Consider the following 16812-nt stretch of genomic DNA (forward strand, 5'->3'; position numbering starts at 1 on the left):
CTGTGACAATCAACGTTTCCCTTGACTGTGGCAATCAACGTTTCCCTTGACTGTGGCAATCAACGTTTCCCTTGACTGTGGCAATCAACGTTTCCCTTGACTGTGACAATCAACGTTTCCCTTTACTGTGGCAATCAACGTTTCCCTTTACTGTGACAATCAACATTTCCCTTGACTGTGGCAATCAACGTTTCCCTTGACTGTGGCAATCAACGTTTCCATTGACTGTGGCAATCAACGTTTCCCTTGACTGTGGCAATCAACGTTTCCCTTTACTGTGGCAATCAACGTTTCCCTTTACTGTGACAATCAACGTTTCCCTTTACTGTGACAATCAACGTTTCCCTTTACTGTGACAATCAACGTTTCCCTTTACTGTGACAATCAACGTTTCCCTTTACTGTGACAATCAACGTTTCCCTTGACTGTGACAATCAACGTTTCCCTTGACTGTGGCAATCAACGTTTCCCTTGACTGTGGCAATCAACGTTTCCCTTGACTGTGGCAATCAACGTTTCCCTTGACTGTGGCAATCAACGTTTCCCTTTACTGTGGCAATCAACGTTTCCCTTTACTGTGACAATCAACGTTTCCCTTGACTGTGGCAATCAACGTTTCCCTTGACTGTGGCAATCAACGTTTCCCTTTACTGTGGCAATCAACGTTTCCCTTTACTGTGACAATCAACGTTTCCCTTTACTGTGGCAATCAACGTTTCCCTTTACTGTGACAATCAACGTTTCCCTTGACTGTGACAATCAACGTTTCCCTTGACTGTGGCAATCAACGTTTCCCTTGACTGTGGCAATCAACGTTTCCCTTGACTGTGGCAATCAACGTTTCCCTTGACTGTGGCAATCAACGTTTCCCTTTACTGTGGCAATCAACGTTTCCCTTTACTGTGGCAATCAACGTTTCCCTTTACTGTGACAATCAACGTTTCCCTTTACTGTGACAATCAACATTTCCCTTTACTGTGACAATCAACGTTTCCCTTTACTGTGACAATCAACGTTTCCCTTTACTGTGACAATCAACGTTTCCCTTTACTGTGACAATCAACGTTTCCCTTTACTGTGTGATTTGAATCAGCCAATATTAGCCACTTTCAATGCAACAAAACAAAGTATTCAAGAGATTATTGTTGTAGTTAGGAGTAGGATTCTATTGGGCACAACTCCGCTTGTACTCTACACAGACCAGTGTGGCATAACCAATCACATCTGCAGTAGGCCTATATGCAAATAGACCATTGCCATATATGGATCTGTTTTTACAACTGTTGTCGTGAGTAGATGTGCTTGTTTTGAGATCAAAGCAAGAGCTGCATATAGACACGTCTGCACATTTTGTTCAGATCTTTTGCTAGTTAGTGAATTATTAGCCCAGTTAGAGAGAATTTGTAGTCTGCAATAAGGGAGTGATTACTAGTTAGTGAGTTATTAGCCCAGTTGGAGAGAATTTGTAGTCTGCAATAGGGGAGTGATTACTAGTTAGTGAGTTATTAGCCCAGTTAGAGAGAATTTGTAGTCTGCAATAGGGGAGTGATTACTAGTTAGTGAGTTATTAGCCCAGTTAGAGAGAATTTGTAGTCTGCAATAGGGGAGTGATTACTAGTTAGTGAGTTATTAGCACAGTTAGAGAGAATTTGTAGTCAGCAATAGGGGAGTGATTACTAGTTAGTGAGTTATTAGCCCAGTTAGAGAGAATTTGTAGTCTGCAATAGGGGAGTGATTACTAGTTAGTGAGTTATTAGCCCAGTTAGAGAGAATTTGTAGTCTGCAATAGGGGAGTGATTACTAGTTAGTGAGTTATTAGCCCAGTTAGAGAGAATTTGTAGTCTGCAATAGGGGAGTGATTACTAGTTAGTGAGTTATTAGCCCAGTTAGAGAGAATTTGTAGTCTGCAATAGGGGAGTGATTACTAGTTAGTGAATTATTAGCCCAGTTAGAGAGAATTTGTAGTCTGCAATAGGGGAGTGATTACTAGTTAGTGAGTTATTAGCCCAGTTAGAGAGAATTTGTAGTCTGCAATAGGGGAGTGATTACTAGTTAGTGAGTTATTAGCCCAGTTAGAGAGAATTTGTAGTCAGCAATAGGGGAGTGATTACTAGTTAGTGAGTTATTAGCCCAGTTAGAGAGAATTTGTAGTCTGCAATAGGGGAGTGATTACTAGTTAGTGAGTTATTAGCTCAGTTAGAGAGAATTTGTAGTCTGCAATAGGGGAGTGATTACTAGTTAGTGAGTTATTAGCCCTGTTAGAGAGAATTTGTAGTCTGCAATAGGGGAGTGATTACTAGTTAGTGAGTTATTAGCCCAGTTAGAGAGCATTTGTAGTCTGCAATAGGGGAGTGATTACTAGTTAGTGAGTTATTAGCCCAGTTAGAGAGAATTTGTAGTCAGCAATAGGGGAGTGATTTGCTTCCTACAAGAGCACAGAACGTGTACATTTCTAGACATCTTTAAAAACAAGTCGGATTTAATTTATTAATTTAGTCTATTTTATTTAACTAGGCAAGTCAGTTAAGAACAAATTTCTTATTTACAATGACGGCCTACCCCGGCCAAACCCTAACCCGGACGACGCTGTGACAATTGTGTGCCACCCTATGGGACTCAATCACGGCCAGTTGTGATACAGCTGGAATCGAACCAGGGTCTGTAGTGACACATCTAGCACTGAGATGCAGTGCCTTAGACTGCTGCGCCACTCGGGGGCATAGTTGTATTTTGAGACATGAATATTTTGAGGCTTGAATAAGCTAAGTAGCCAATAGGCAGAGGGTAGCATCATTTGTCTGATTCTCTGTAATAATGGTATGGGAATAATAATGCATTTTATTTTGTAAACTGGTTTCTTGCAACAAACTACATTTTCAGTCACCACCTTTGTCTGAAGGATAAACAGGTTAATATCAAGCCCGTCGTGTTTTTTTCAAAAGCCTCATGGCTTTTGTTCAAGTTTGCGCTCAGAAGACCTGAAATTTGTTCAGGACCGGAAAATATTTGAGGGTTTATTCCCAACCCCGGTCCTCCAGTACCCCCAATAGTACACATTTGTTATTGTAGCCCCGGACAAGCACACCTGATTCGAGGGTTATTCCCAACCCCGGTCCTCCAGTACCCCCAATAGTACACATTTGTTATTGTAGCCCCTGCACAATTCTCAAGGTTATTGATTGACAATACTTAGAATGTTATTGATTGACAATACTTAGGCTAAGACCAGATGCAAATACTGAACATCCCACTGCCTCTTCAGACCACCTACATTCAACTAGGCCTGTTCTTTAGAGTTTAATGTCAACAGTCCCCTTAGACAGGGCTGTGTTAGAATGGCTATTTTTGAGACCGAAGCCTGATATGGAAACACGCTGGAGACGACAAGGAGAGGTATTGTGGCAGGGACAGGCTAGCAGGCTGTGGTTGACTTCAAGTGTCTCAGTAAGAGACCTGGGCCAGCAACAGCTCTGGATTTGTCACCAACAGGTCCATTTCCAGCAGGGTCATTGAAGGGGTAATACTGAAACTAAAGTGTTCTTCCAGTTGACACCTTGTGTGCATGTGTAGCAGACAGACAGTAAATGCTGACTTCGGGAAGTTAATACACAACCTTCTACATGACTCCATTCAGTTGAACCCGCATTGCAGTATTTATGCAATAGTGTGTAGCCTAAACATGGAACTAGCTTTTCCCCCCCATGGTCAAAATACATTCACAGAAGGGTTTTGGTTACTGTGGAAATACCAGGTACTCTTGCTACAGGTACTGATACCCACAGGTTTTGGTAAAATAATGTGTGCGCCTTCCTGCGGGACCCAGCTAGTTTGTAGACAGGCAGTATAAACAGTGGCACGGCAGGTTGGATTGAATCTGGCGCTCCTCCACGGTCAGAGATGGGAGAGTTGCAGGGAGTTATTTCTGGGCTCAGTCTGGGCTCAGGATGTCTGATCTGGGTCACAGCATGGAAATATTCTCTTTTTGATGATGGGGAAAATACAGTTGACTGCATGTGTGATTGGCAGGATGTGAAGTCACGCACGGCTTTAGAACGTTGTGTTCTATTTGCTGTGATGAAGCAATGGGCCTCCTGATTGCAATGCATGGCTTTCCTGCAAATCCCATTGGAGCTCATCACTGTTGCTACTGTTCTCGCATCTCACGACTAATATATATACATACATACACACACACACACTGAGAAATAAACATTGCAGAGGCATCAAGGCCCCCCAGAAGGATCAGGGTTGTTTTCTCTCTCTCACTATACAGTAAATGTAACCACAGGCTAGTGGGTTGCATGCAGAATGACAGATATGCTGAAGCTAGGTTAGCATATAGGCTATTGTCAGATTTTTAATCAGAAAAACAATATCCTTGGTAAAAAAAAGTTTGAGCAAAAACATTTTACTGCCCTCAAACTAGCAGCCTGGTTTGCTGGGACGGGGTCTTTAAACTGGCCCACTAGTGAGTCTTGGTGGTGACATACAGAGAGCCTGCGCTGATTCACAGAGAAGAGAAGGAGAGAGCGTAGTACACCAGCCTATTAGAGGAGGGGGAGCCAACACCACCACCGTCTAGGCTCCGCCCAGTCCACAACAACTAGATATTCTGCTGTTCAGGGGAAATAGAAAAGACAGCCAGCGACTTCCGTCCATCTGAACTCCTCCACATTTTACTAGATTGGTTGAACAGTGCAGAAGATAACCTCTCAGCAGTTTAAAAAAAAAATATATATATATTGTATTTGTCGGTACCAGTATGTAGGGGATCAGGTGTTTATTTTACGCATGCTACATTAGGTTACCTCTGTCTAATAAAGCAATCCTCCTCGTTGTGAGAACCCCAAAGCAGTGTTTGATTTAGGATTTGTTGACACGGGATGCCATTGAAACACTGAGTACTCATTGACCCCGTGGGAACCTTCCCCTTAAAACGCCATGGTAATATTTCATCAGCCAGGCTCGTGGCAGAGCTGCAAGTGGTGGGGATGGAGGTGTGATGTGCATCATGGCTACTGCAGACTATATCCCTCGTCTCCAACCGTCCGTACATACGTCTGTCTCCTCCGTCCGTCCCTCCCTCCATCCCACTGCAGACTGTATCCCTCGTCTCCGACCGTCCGTACATACGTCGGTCTCCTCCGTCCGTCCTTCCCTCCATCCCACTGCAGACTGTATCCCTCGTCTCCGACCGTCCGTACATACGTCGGTCTCCTCCGTCCGTCCTTCCCTCCATCCCACTGCAGACTGTATCCCTCGTCTCCGACCGTCCGTACATACGTCGGTCTCCTCCGTCCGTCCTTCCCTCCATCCCACTGCAGACTGTATCCCTCGTCTCCAACCGTCCGTACATACGTCGGTCTCCTCCGTCCGTCCTTCCCTCCATCCCACTGCAGACTGTATCCCTCGTCTCCAACCGTCCGTACATACGTCGGTCTCCTCCGTCCTTCCCTCCATCCTGCTGCAGACTGTATCCCTCGTCTCCAACCGTCCGTACATACGTCGGTCTCCTCCGTCGGTCCTTCCCTCCCTCCATCCGACTGCAGACTGTATCCCTCGTCTCCAACCGTCCGTACATACGTCGGTCTCCTCCGTCGGTCCTTCCCTCCCTCCATCCGACTGCAGACTGTATCCCTCGTCTCCAACCGTCCGTACATACGTCGGTCTCCTCCGTCCTTCCCTCCCTCCATCCTGCTGCAGACTGTATCCCTCGTCTCCAACCGTCCGTACATACATCGGTCTCCTCCGTCCTTCCCTCCCTCCATCCTGCTGCAGACTGTATCCCTCGTCTCCAACCGTCCGTACATACGTCGGTCTCCTCCGTCCGTCCTTCCCTCCCTCCATCCCACTGCAGACTGTATCCCTCGTCTCCAACCGTCCGTACATACGTCGGTCTCCTCCGTCCGTCCTTCCCTCCCTCCATCCCGCTGCAGACTGTATCCCTCGTCTCCAACCGTCCGTACATACGTCAGTCTCCTCCGTCCGTCCTTCCCTCCCTCCATCCCACTGCAGACTGTATCCCTCGTCTCCAACCGTCCGTACATACGTCGGTCTCCTCCGTCCGCCCTTCCCTCCATCCCGCTGCAGACTGTATCCCTCGTCTCCAACCGTCCGTACATACGTCGGTCTCCTCCGTCCGCCCTTCCCTCCATCCTGCTGCAGACTGTATCCCTCGTCTCCAACCGTCCGTACATACGTCGGTCTCCTCCGTCCGTCCTTCCCTCCATCCTGCTGCAGACTGTATCCCTCGTCTCCAACCGTCCGTACATACGTCGGTCTCCTCCGTCCTTCCCTCCCTCCATCCTGCTGCAGCTTGCTGAGGTGGAATAGGAGCTCCTGGATGCTCCTCTAGAGGCAGCAGTAATAATATGACCGCAGCTTTAACAGAAATAAGGAGGAGCCCTGTGGACTAGTTTCACCTTCCTCCCTGGAGCTGCTGGCATCAGACATCAACAGGAGATGTGAATGATACAGCACATCACAGAAGACCCAGCAGATACACAACTACAAGCGGCCTCTGACACCTTTTATTGTTAGGCAGTCAACCCTCCTCAGTGACACATGGACCTCTGCAACATTCCTACATCCTGTGACCTAGTTAAGAGTTCCATTACATGACACTTTCAAATCCTCCGATGAACAGGTTGTTGGACCCCAGGAGGATTTGAAAGTGTTTTGTGGGCTTGCTACAGTTTCTTTTTGTATCTTTAACTGGCACTGTTTGTGCAATGAGTGTTAGGCTATAAGCTGCGACTTAGTTCCGTTTTTGAGGGCATCTAGGCTTAATGAGAATTATTTAAAATCCTCACTGTAATTGTCATCTGTGTTTTAAGTGCTTTTTGCAAGTATCTGACTGACTAATTCTGAGACAAGCAGGGCATTAAATATAGTATGTGTTTATGTAATAATTAATTCCTTATTCTGAGTCGGGCTGAATCACAGCTGCACTTAAATAACTGACTTCAGTATGACAGGCAGATTTCAGAAGTCCCTATGGGCCCTAGTCAAAAGTAGTACACTATATAGGGACTAGGGCTCTGGTCAAAAGTAGTGCACTATAAAGGGACTAGGGCTCTGGTCAAAAGTAGTGCACTATATAGGGACTAGTGTCATTTGGAAAGCCATCTCTATGTTTACTGCTGCCTAGCAGAGCTGTTGATACATCTCTACGTCTACTGCTGCCTAGCAGAGCTGATGATACATCTCTACGTTTACTGCTGCCTAGCAGAGCTGACGACACATCTGGAACTCTAGTTCAGGTTTATTTAGCTAGTGATCAAATCAAATTGTATTAGTCATATGCGCCGAAAACCATAGGTGTAGACCTTACAGTGAAATACTTACTAACGAGCCCCTAAACAACAATGCAGATATTTTTTTTTTTAAGAATAAGAGATACAAGTAATTAAAGAGCAGTGAAATAACAATAGTGAGACTATATACAGGAGTACTAGTACAGTCAATGTGTGTGTGGGCACCGGTTATTTGAGGTAGTATGTACATGTAGGTAGAGTTATTAAAGTGACTATGCATAGATGACAACAGAGTAGAGGTGGAGGGGTGCACTGCAAATAGTCTGGGTAGCCATTTGACTAGATGTTCAGGAGTCTTATGGCTTGGGTGTGGAAGCTGTTTAGAAGCCTCTTGGACCTAGACTTGGCGCTCCGGTACCGCTTGCCGTGCGGTAGCAGAGCGAACAGTTTTGAGGATCTGAGGACCCATGCCAAATCTTTTCAGTCTCCTGAGGGGGGAATAGGTTTTGTCGTGCCCGCTTCATGACTGTCTTGGTGTGCTTGGACCATGTTATTTTGTTGGTGATGTGGACACCAAGGAACTTGAAGCTCTCAACCCGCTCCACTGCAGCCCCGTCGATGAGAATGGGGACATGCTCTTTCCTCTTTTTCCTGTAGTCCACAATCATCTCCTTTTGTATTAATCAAGTTGAGGGAGAGGTTGTTGTCCTGACACGACACTGCCAGGTCTCTGACCTCCTTCCTATAGGCTGTGTCATTGTTGTCGGTGATCAGGCGATACATTTACTGTTGTCATCGGAAAATGGAATGATGGTGTTGGAGTCGTGCACGGCCACGCAGTCATGAGTGAACAGGGAGTACAGGAGGGGGCTGAGCACGCACCCCTGAGGGGCCCCCGTGTTGAGGATCAGCATGGCGGATGTGTTGTTACCTACCCTTACCACCTGGGGGCGGCCAGTCAGGAAGTCCAGGATCCAGTTGCAGAGGGAGGTGTTTAGTCCCAGGGTCCTTAGCTTATTGATGAGCTTTGAGGGCACTATGGTGTTGAACGCTGAGCTGTTGTCAATGAATTAGCATTCTCACATAGATGTTCCTTTTATCCAGGTGGGGAACGGCAGTGTGGAGTGCAATAGATTTGCATCATCTGTGGATCTGTTGGGGCGGCATGAAAATTGGATTGGGTAACCACAGTGGTGTGATGTGAAGGTTGAGCTGGGGTGTTTGGGGTCTGCGTGGTTAATTCCTCCCCACACACACACTACAATTTGATTTTGAATCACCAAGGTAGTTGCAGCAGGGGGAATCCAGACTGTGTTTAGCCCCGGCCAGCAGAATCCCAGGGCTGACAGAACACAGTGCTCTGAACCTACAGATGGTTCTACAGTACCCAGCCAGGTTATAGTGTAGCAGAATGATCCATTCACCATCTCTCTCTCTCTCCTCTTCCTCCTGTTAGATATCTGGAGTCTTGGTGTGATCCTGTTCATGCTGGTGTGTGGACAGCCCCCCTTCCAGGAGGCCAACGACAGCGAGACCCTCACCATGATCATGGACTGTAAATACACTGTACCCACCCACGTCTCCAACGCCTGCAAAGAGTGAGTCCCGCATACACACACGCAGACATTTACACGCATCCTAATTAACAAGTGTTCTCCAGAACAGATGCTGACCTCTGTCTTTCAGCCTTGGTTATGTAACAGATGAGCTGTAAACATCTGAATAGGAGCCAGACCTCTGACTACCACATCTCTCCTTTGTGTTAAGCCTGAACGTCTGTCTGGACGCTAGTCAACACTCTGTGGTCTGGAAGGTTGCCAGTCAGATCTGTGCACATCCAATCATTGGCAGTTCACTTTTCTTCAGGCACTTCTCTGAGCTTCCTGAATCAGGATGGTCCTGACAGATACATATGCCTGCTGCTATTCCCATAGCTTTGGCTTGACCCCGGGGTTGATGCTTATCGCTCTAGTTTGAGTTCTAGTTGAGTTCAGGGAGGGGGGTAATAAACGGAGCCAGTGTTTGACTCCAGTAAAAGGTCATGTCTCTACTAGCTACTCTCATTGTTTATCTTTCCATCTCCGTATTTTTAGACTCAGGAAATGTGCTGCTGCTATCTTTTTCATTTGAACAAATGATCTACTGTGATTTATACTGTGGGCTAAATGAGGATTGCACAGCCACATAGAATATAGGCCCTAGATTTACTCTCTGAATTTGCTGTCTCTTTCTAGCAGGGCATGACAGCAGTTTATTTGTCATTTACACATAACAGTGTAGGGGACAGTCCATCTGCTCCATTTGAACTAGACCGCAGTCTGTAAAGACCAGGCCTGGTTCTATGTTCTCCAGCAGAACAGGCGGTCTGTAAAGACCAGGCCTGGTTTCTATGTTCCCCAGCAGAACAGACAGTCTGTAAAGACCAGGCCTGGTTCTATGTTCTCCAGCAGAACAGGTGGTCTATAAAGACCAGGCCTGGTTTCTGTGTTTCCCAGCAGAACAGACAGTCTGTAAAGACCAGGCCTGGTTTCTGTGTTTCCCAGCAGAACAGACAGTCTGTAAAGACCAGGCCTGGTTTCTGTGTTTCCCAGCAGAACAGACAGTCTGTAAAGACCAGGCCTGGTTTCTGTGTTTCCCAGCAGAACAGACAGTGTGTAAAGACCAGGCCTGGTTTCTGTGTTTCCCAGCAGAACAGACAGTCTGTAAAGACCAGGCCTGGTTTCTGTGTTTCCCAGCAGAACAGACAGTCTGTAAAGACCAGGCCTGGTTTCTGTGTTTCCCAGCAGAACAGACAGTCTGTAAAGACCAGGCCTGGTTTCTGTGTTTCCCAGCAGAACAGACAGTCTGTAAAGACCAGGCCTGGTTTCTGTGTTTCCCAGCAGAACAGACAGTCTGTAAAGACCAGGCCTGGTTTCTGTGTTTCCCAGCAGAACAGACAGTCTGTAAAGACCAGGCCTGGTTTCTGTGTTTCCCAGCAGAACAGACAGTCTGTAAAGACCAGGCCTGGTTTCTGTGTTTCCCAGCAGAACAGACAGTCTGTAAAGACCAGGCCTGGTTTCTGTGTTTCCCAGCAGAACAGACAGTCTGTAAAGACCAGGCCTGGTTTCTGTGTTTCCCAGCAGAACAGACAGTCTGTAAAGACCAGGCCTGGTTTCTGTGTTTCCCAGCAGAACAGACAGTCTGTAAAGACCAGGCCTGGTTTCTGTGTTTCCCAGCAGAACAGACAGTCTGTAAAGACCAGGCCTGGTTTCTGTGTTTCCCAGCAGAACAGACAGTGTGTGTTTTGTCAAGCCGTGACTGATGATGATATTTTGGCTCCTTGAACATCCAGTTCCTTTCCTCCCGGCTCTGCTGTACTAAATGTTTATATGAGTGTCCTCCTTCCTTGATTGTTCAGATGTCTGCCTTGATTCAATCTTCACAGTCAAATGAAATGAACAGAGAGGGGGGAAATAACGCTCACAAGCCCCAAATGGAATTTAATATGGAACATGTTGTGTTACCTATCATTAGAATTGAATATGGAACATGTTGTGTTACCTATCATTAGAGTTGAATATGGAACATGTTGTGTTACCTATCATTAGAGTTGAATATGGAACATGTTGTGTTACCTATCATTAGAATTGAATATGGAACATGTTGTGTTACCTATCATTAGAGTTGAATATGGAACATGTTGTGTTACCTATCATTAGAGTTGAATATGGAACATGTTGTGTTACCTATCATTATAATTGAATATGGAACATGTTGTCTATAGAGTTGTGTTACCTATCATTAGAGTTGAATATGGAACATGTTGTGTTACCTATCATTAGAGTTGAATATGGAACATGTTGTCTATAGAGTTGTGCTGCCTATTGTCGTGTCTTTACTATCATTAAATTGAAGACTTGTTGTTTTTATCAAAGATGATCTGTAATTAGTATTACGCGATCAACTGATTAATCATTTAACTGTAATTAACTAGGAAGTCAGGGCACCAAGGAAAAATATTCAGATTACAAGGTTATAATTTCCTAATATAACCTTTTCAGATATTTTCATATCTGACCCATAGTCTTCTGATTTATGAATTATTTACTTTACCTCACGTTAGTCTCATTACAAACGTCGTAAATTGTTGGTTATCTGCACGAACCCAATCTTCACTGAGTCATCCAAACATCAATCGTCTTAAATCATTTATTTATTACTAACTAAGTAATTCACAGAAATACACAAACAAACAAACAAGGTAAATGTGGTTACGAGAAATGATAGGAGAATGTGCCCTAGTGGGCTAAACCGGCATCGTTGCTTGTTAGACAAAAGGGAAGTGGGGTTCGACTGAGAAGACAACGTACAGTTGATAATTCTAACACTTGAAATGCTAATCCTTTGCACATGAACGCTCACTCATTCGGGAACAACTTCAATCTATACATATATTTACGCTCATTTACGTCTTGATCACTGGTCAAAAGTTTTATTCGGAATTGCAGAAAAGGGGCTATTTTGGAAGATATTATATCGATACTTAGACTTTTTTTTGTTGCTAGGTGGCGTTAGCTAGTGCTAGTCGGCTGTACTTGCGTCAAAACTCAGGTATTTTTCAACCTATAGCTTGTTCTCCTTTTTAAACAGTGAGCAAACAAGTTTTCAATACTTTTATTTCCATGTCTGATCAAAACGTATTTTCTCAGCCTCTCTCATCTCTCTGCAACAGACATAGTGAGCAATATGTTTAGAATCGGATCGTAATACATATCGTATCGGCCCGTAAGTGTCTGTCCCTTTTTTTTATTTCACCTTTATTTAACCAGGCAAGTCAGTTAAGAACAAATTCTTATTTTCAATGACAGCCTAGGAACGGTGGGTTAACTGCCTGTTCAAGGGCAGAACGACAGATTTTGTACCTTGTCAGCTCGGGGATTTGAACTTGCAACCTTTCGGTTACTAGTCCAATGCTCTAACCACTAGGCTACCCTGCCCCTAATGTATCGTCTATTACATCCACATGTTTATCTAAACAAACCGTTGTTTGTTACAACTTGTCACAATTTGACTAATGTGTTTTGATTTTCAGTGTCTTTTACTTTTTTACCAAGGAATGTATCTCATGTCAGAGCAGACATCTATCTAACCAGGGTCATTCATACAGCTCTCACTATGCACAGTCACATGTTGACATTAGCCGTTCTGTGTGTCAAATCTAATTTTGTCACATGCTTCGTAAACAACAGGTATAGACTAACAGTGAAATGCTGAACTTACGGGCCCTTTCCAAATATGCAGAGAGAACATTTTAAAACATTATAGAAAGATAATACCACAAGGAATGAATACATCCACAATGAGTTGTATACACGTGTTACCAGTACAGTGTGTTGTCCTCATTCTACACACCAGAGAGTTTATTATGATGATGAATAGGCCTGTATTGCAGTTATCTTTGGTCTCTACAGAAAACAACTACAAGCCACACCTCATTTTAATGGACTAAAGCCGATTTTAGGTGGCCTAGTGGTTAGAGTGTTGGACTAGTAACCGATAGGTTGCTAGATCGAATCCCCTAGCTGACAAGGTAAAAATCTGTCGTTCTGCTCCTGAACAAGGCAGTTAACCCACTGTTATTAGGCTGTTATTGTAAATAAGAATTTGTTCTTAACTGACTTGCCTGGTTAAATAATAAAATAATAATCTAGGTCTAACTTTCTGGGGTCAGGATCGTGATAACGAGGTCAAAAAAATAAGTTAGTCAGTGTTGGCTGATTTTAATGAACAGACCTGTACTGTGGGGTGAGTCAGGCTGTTATCATTATGCGAATTAGCCGTTGGCAAGTGAACTTTCTGTGAGTTGCCGCCCCTATGGAGGATGAGAGGAGAGTGAAGAGATTGGACTGGGGAGGCTGGTTGCTTCAGGGCTCAGCACAGCAGACTACACCATGTTGACCCTGCCTGACTCGGTCACAGAGGGGAGCAGGTGTTGTCCGGGAAGAGAGACTGAAACCACCAAAACAGCCTTTAGCCCATTTAGGCTCAGCCAGTCAGTCCCCTATCTCTCTCACCTCTCTCTCTCTCCTCTCTCTCCTCTCTCTTGCTCTCTCTCCTCTCTCTCTTGCTCTCTCCTCTCTCTCACTACCGTCTCCTCTCCCCTCTCTCTCTCTCTCACTCCTGTCTCCTCTCCCCTGTCTCCTCTCCCCTCTCTCTCACTCCCATCTCCTCTCCCCTCTCTCTCTCTCACTCCCATCTCCTCTCCCCTCTCTCTCACTCCCTTCTCCTCTCCCCTCCCATCTCCTCTCACTCCCGTCTCCTCTCCCATCTCTCTCTCTCACTCCCGTCTCCTCTCCCCTCTCTCACTCCCGTCTCCTCTCCCCTCTCTCACTCCCGTCTCCTCTCCCCTCTCTCTCTCTCCTGTCTCCCGTCTCCTTTTTTTTTTAACCTTTATTTAACCAGGCAAGTCAATTAAGAACACATTCTTATTTTCAATGACGGCCTGGGAACAGTGGGTTAACTGCCTGTTCAGGGGCAGAACGACAGATTTGTACCTTGTCAGCTCGGGGGTTTGAACTCGCAACCTTCCGGTTACTAGTCCAATGCTCTAACCACTAGGCTACGCTAGTGGTTAGCGTAGCCTAGTGGTTTTCCTGATGGAAAGAGATCAGTAAGAGGCTTTCAGTTTAGGATGTGGCCTGGGCAGTGTGTTTTTCGTCCTAGATAAGCAGGTCCACCTGGGATAGGGCTGTACTGCCAAGCTGCTAGATTCCTGTTTTTTTCTTCTTCCTCATTAGCATATTTCCCGTCTCTGTTCCATTCTTTCGATGCTTTGCCAAAATGTGTTTACTTGCCACAATTGATAATTCAGGAAGTCTTTTGCATTTTATCCCCTTGAGTTGTTTGATTTTGTCATTCCTGGTTTTAATAAATATGCATATTTTTTTTAGGGGATTAGATTTTAAAAGTTTCTCAGCATGACGTGGAAATGCTCTTCATATTGAGCCAATCACAGAGGATGAAACACTGTACTTTTCAGTTGTTTTGTTCATTGATCATGTGCATTGTCTGTTTGTCTGGAATCCATTTCACTCAGTCTTTGATTGCTGTCCTCGTCAACTCCTATCACGTTGATATCTGTTGTACCTTCCTACTTCTGCAGGCCTACTCCGAAGTAGTTGACGTTGTGTCTCGGGGAGCTGAAATCATGTCAATTTTCTAGAAATATGGAGTAACGTGCTTCATCTCTTTTCTATGGCAACATTATCATTGTATTCAATAGACTAGGCCTATCCTTTGTTGCGCATGATGTCACATTATATATGCTATAAAATGTCTTCATATGCAGAGGAATGTGCAATTAATAAAATGACATACCAGCACATCACTCCCTTCTCTCTCTTTCTCTCGGTCTCTCACTTCACGCTTTATTTTCTTTCTCCTCTCTCTCTTCTCTCTTGCTGTTGCTCTATCACAGGTCCTCCTCTTCCCCCCTTTCTCCTCTCTCTCTTCTCTCTTGCTGTTGCTCTATCACAGGTCCTCCTCTTCCCCCCTTTCTCCTCTCTCTCTTCTCTCTTGCTGTTGCTCTATCACAGGTCCTCCTCTTCCCCCCTTTCTCCTCTCTCTCTTCTCTCTTGCTGTTGCTCTATCACAGGTCCTCCTCTTCCCCCCTTTCTCCTCTCTCTCTTCTCTCTTGCTGTTGCTCTATCACAGGTCCTCCTCTTCCCCCCTTTCTCCTCTCTCTCCATGCCTGCCTGCTGTTAGAGTACGGTAGCCAAGCCTCCATTCTCCAGGAGAGCGGAGATACTGCATGCATGACTAGGAGGTTACTATAAATATCCCCATAGCAGTTTCCTGTCTTCTTCCCCTGAGAGAAGAGTGAGGCTGGAATGTGTAGAGAACAGAGGACTGAGTGAGGCTGGAATGGGTAGAGACAGGAGGACTGAGTGAGGCTGGAATGGGTAGAGACAGGAGGACTGAGTGAGGCTGGAATGGGTAGAGAACGGAGGACTGAGTAAGGAATGAGTAGAGATCGAGAGAGACAGGAGGGGTGAGCTGGGATGGTTAGAGTCTGGAATGGTTAAAGTCTGGAATGGTTAGAGTCTGGAGGGGTGAGGCTGGAATGGGTAGAGGCTGGAATTGGTAGAGGCTGGATGGGTGAGTCTGGAATGGGTAGAGGCTGGAGGGGTGAGTCTAGAATGGGTAGAGGCAGGAGGGGTGAGGCTGGAATGGGTAGAGGCAGGAGGGGTGAAGCAGGAATGGGTAGAGGCTGGAGGGGTGAGTCTGGAATGGGTAGAGGCTGGAGAGGTGAGCCTGAAGGTGTGAAGCTGGAGGGGTGAGTCTGGAATGGGTAGAGGCAGGAGGGGTGAGGCTGGAATGGGTAGAGGCAGGAGGGGTGAGTCTGGAATGGGTAGAGACAGGAGGGGTGAGGCTGGAATGGGTAGAGGCAGGAGGGGTGAGGCTGGAATGGGGAGTGAAATAATACATGTAGGTATGCATCAGACTCTTAACGTGCTCAGACAGAAGTAAAGCTTATGTTTAGATAAATATTGTACAGAAAGTTTAACCTTTGACGGATAGAATTATGATGGATAGGCCTAGTCTTGGACCTAGTAAGAAGCTCTCCTATCGTGTGTGTGCGTGCGTTTGCCATGCGCATGCATTTCTGTGGTTTGGTCACGCAGTCTGCGTCACAGCTGGCAGAGGGAAATGGAAGCGGACAGCGGTTATTAAAAAACGGGTTGGATTCTTCTTATCAGGGGTCTGCCTGGCCTGCCACTCTTTAGATAGGCATACTGCTCCGCTCCGGGTCTACAGGAGCCCAGAGCTGACAAATCCCTGGCCAGACAGACAGACTGCACACCGACTGGGCTGAGACACCATGCAGAAGATGGCACAGCTCACAGGAGGAGTACAGCACACAAAACTCAGCTAACCCACATCTGCTTCTCTCTGTGTAGGCTGTAGCTAGTCTGTGAGTGTAGGCTGTAGCTAGTCTGTGAGTGTAGGCTGTAGCTAGTCTGTGAGTGTAGGCTGTAGCTAGTCTGTGAGTGTAGGCTGTAGCTAGTCTGTGAGTGTAGGCTGTAGCTAGTCTGTGAGTGTAGGCTGTAGCTAGTCTGTGAGTGTAGGCTGTAGCTAGTCTGTGAGTGTAGGCTGTAACTAGTCTGTGAGTGTAGGCTGTAACTAGTCTGTGAGTGTAGGCTGTAGCTAGTCTGTGAGTGTAGGCTGTAGCTAGTCTGTGAGTGTAGGCTGTAGCTAGTCTGCGAGTGTAGGCTGTAGCTAGTCTGCGAGTGTAGGCTGTAGCTAGTCTGTGCGAGTGTAGGCTGTAGCTAGTCTGTGCGAGTGTAGGCTGTAGCTAGTCTGTGCGAGTGTAGGCTGTAGCTAGTCTGTGCGAGTGTAGGCTGTAGCTAGTCTGTGCGAGTGTAGGCTGTAGCTAGTCTGTGCGAGTGTAGGCTGTAGCTAGTCTGTGCGAGTGTAGGCTGTAGCTAGTCTGTGTGTGTAGGCTGTAGCTAGTCTGTGAGTGTAGGCTGTAGCTAGTCTGTGAGTGTAGGCTGTAGCTAGTCTGTGAGTGTAGGCT

The 16812-nt window shown here is 45.9% G+C and overlaps 1 protein-coding gene across 4 annotated transcripts in view; it reads left to right on the plus strand.

Moving 5' to 3' along the window:
* snrka (SNF related kinase a) overlaps positions 1 to 16812 on the plus strand; it is a 63330-nt gene that overhangs the window by 19909 nt on the left and 26609 nt on the right. For all 4 annotated transcript variants that reach the window (XM_031812141.1, XM_031812140.1, XM_031812139.1 and 1 more), the window contains one exon: positions 8713 to 8854. In XM_031812141.1, coding sequence (XP_031668001.1) covers positions 8713 to 8854 — 142 coding nt within the window. The remainder of the gene's footprint in view (positions 1 to 8712; positions 8855 to 16812) is intronic.

The sequence above is a fragment of the Oncorhynchus kisutch genome, unplaced genomic scaffold (assembly GCF_002021735.2).
Source record: "Oncorhynchus kisutch isolate 150728-3 unplaced genomic scaffold, Okis_V2 Okis02a-Okis13b_hom, whole genome shotgun sequence".
In the NCBI taxonomy this organism is placed as follows: Eukaryota; Metazoa; Chordata; class Actinopteri; order Salmoniformes; family Salmonidae; genus Oncorhynchus; species Oncorhynchus kisutch.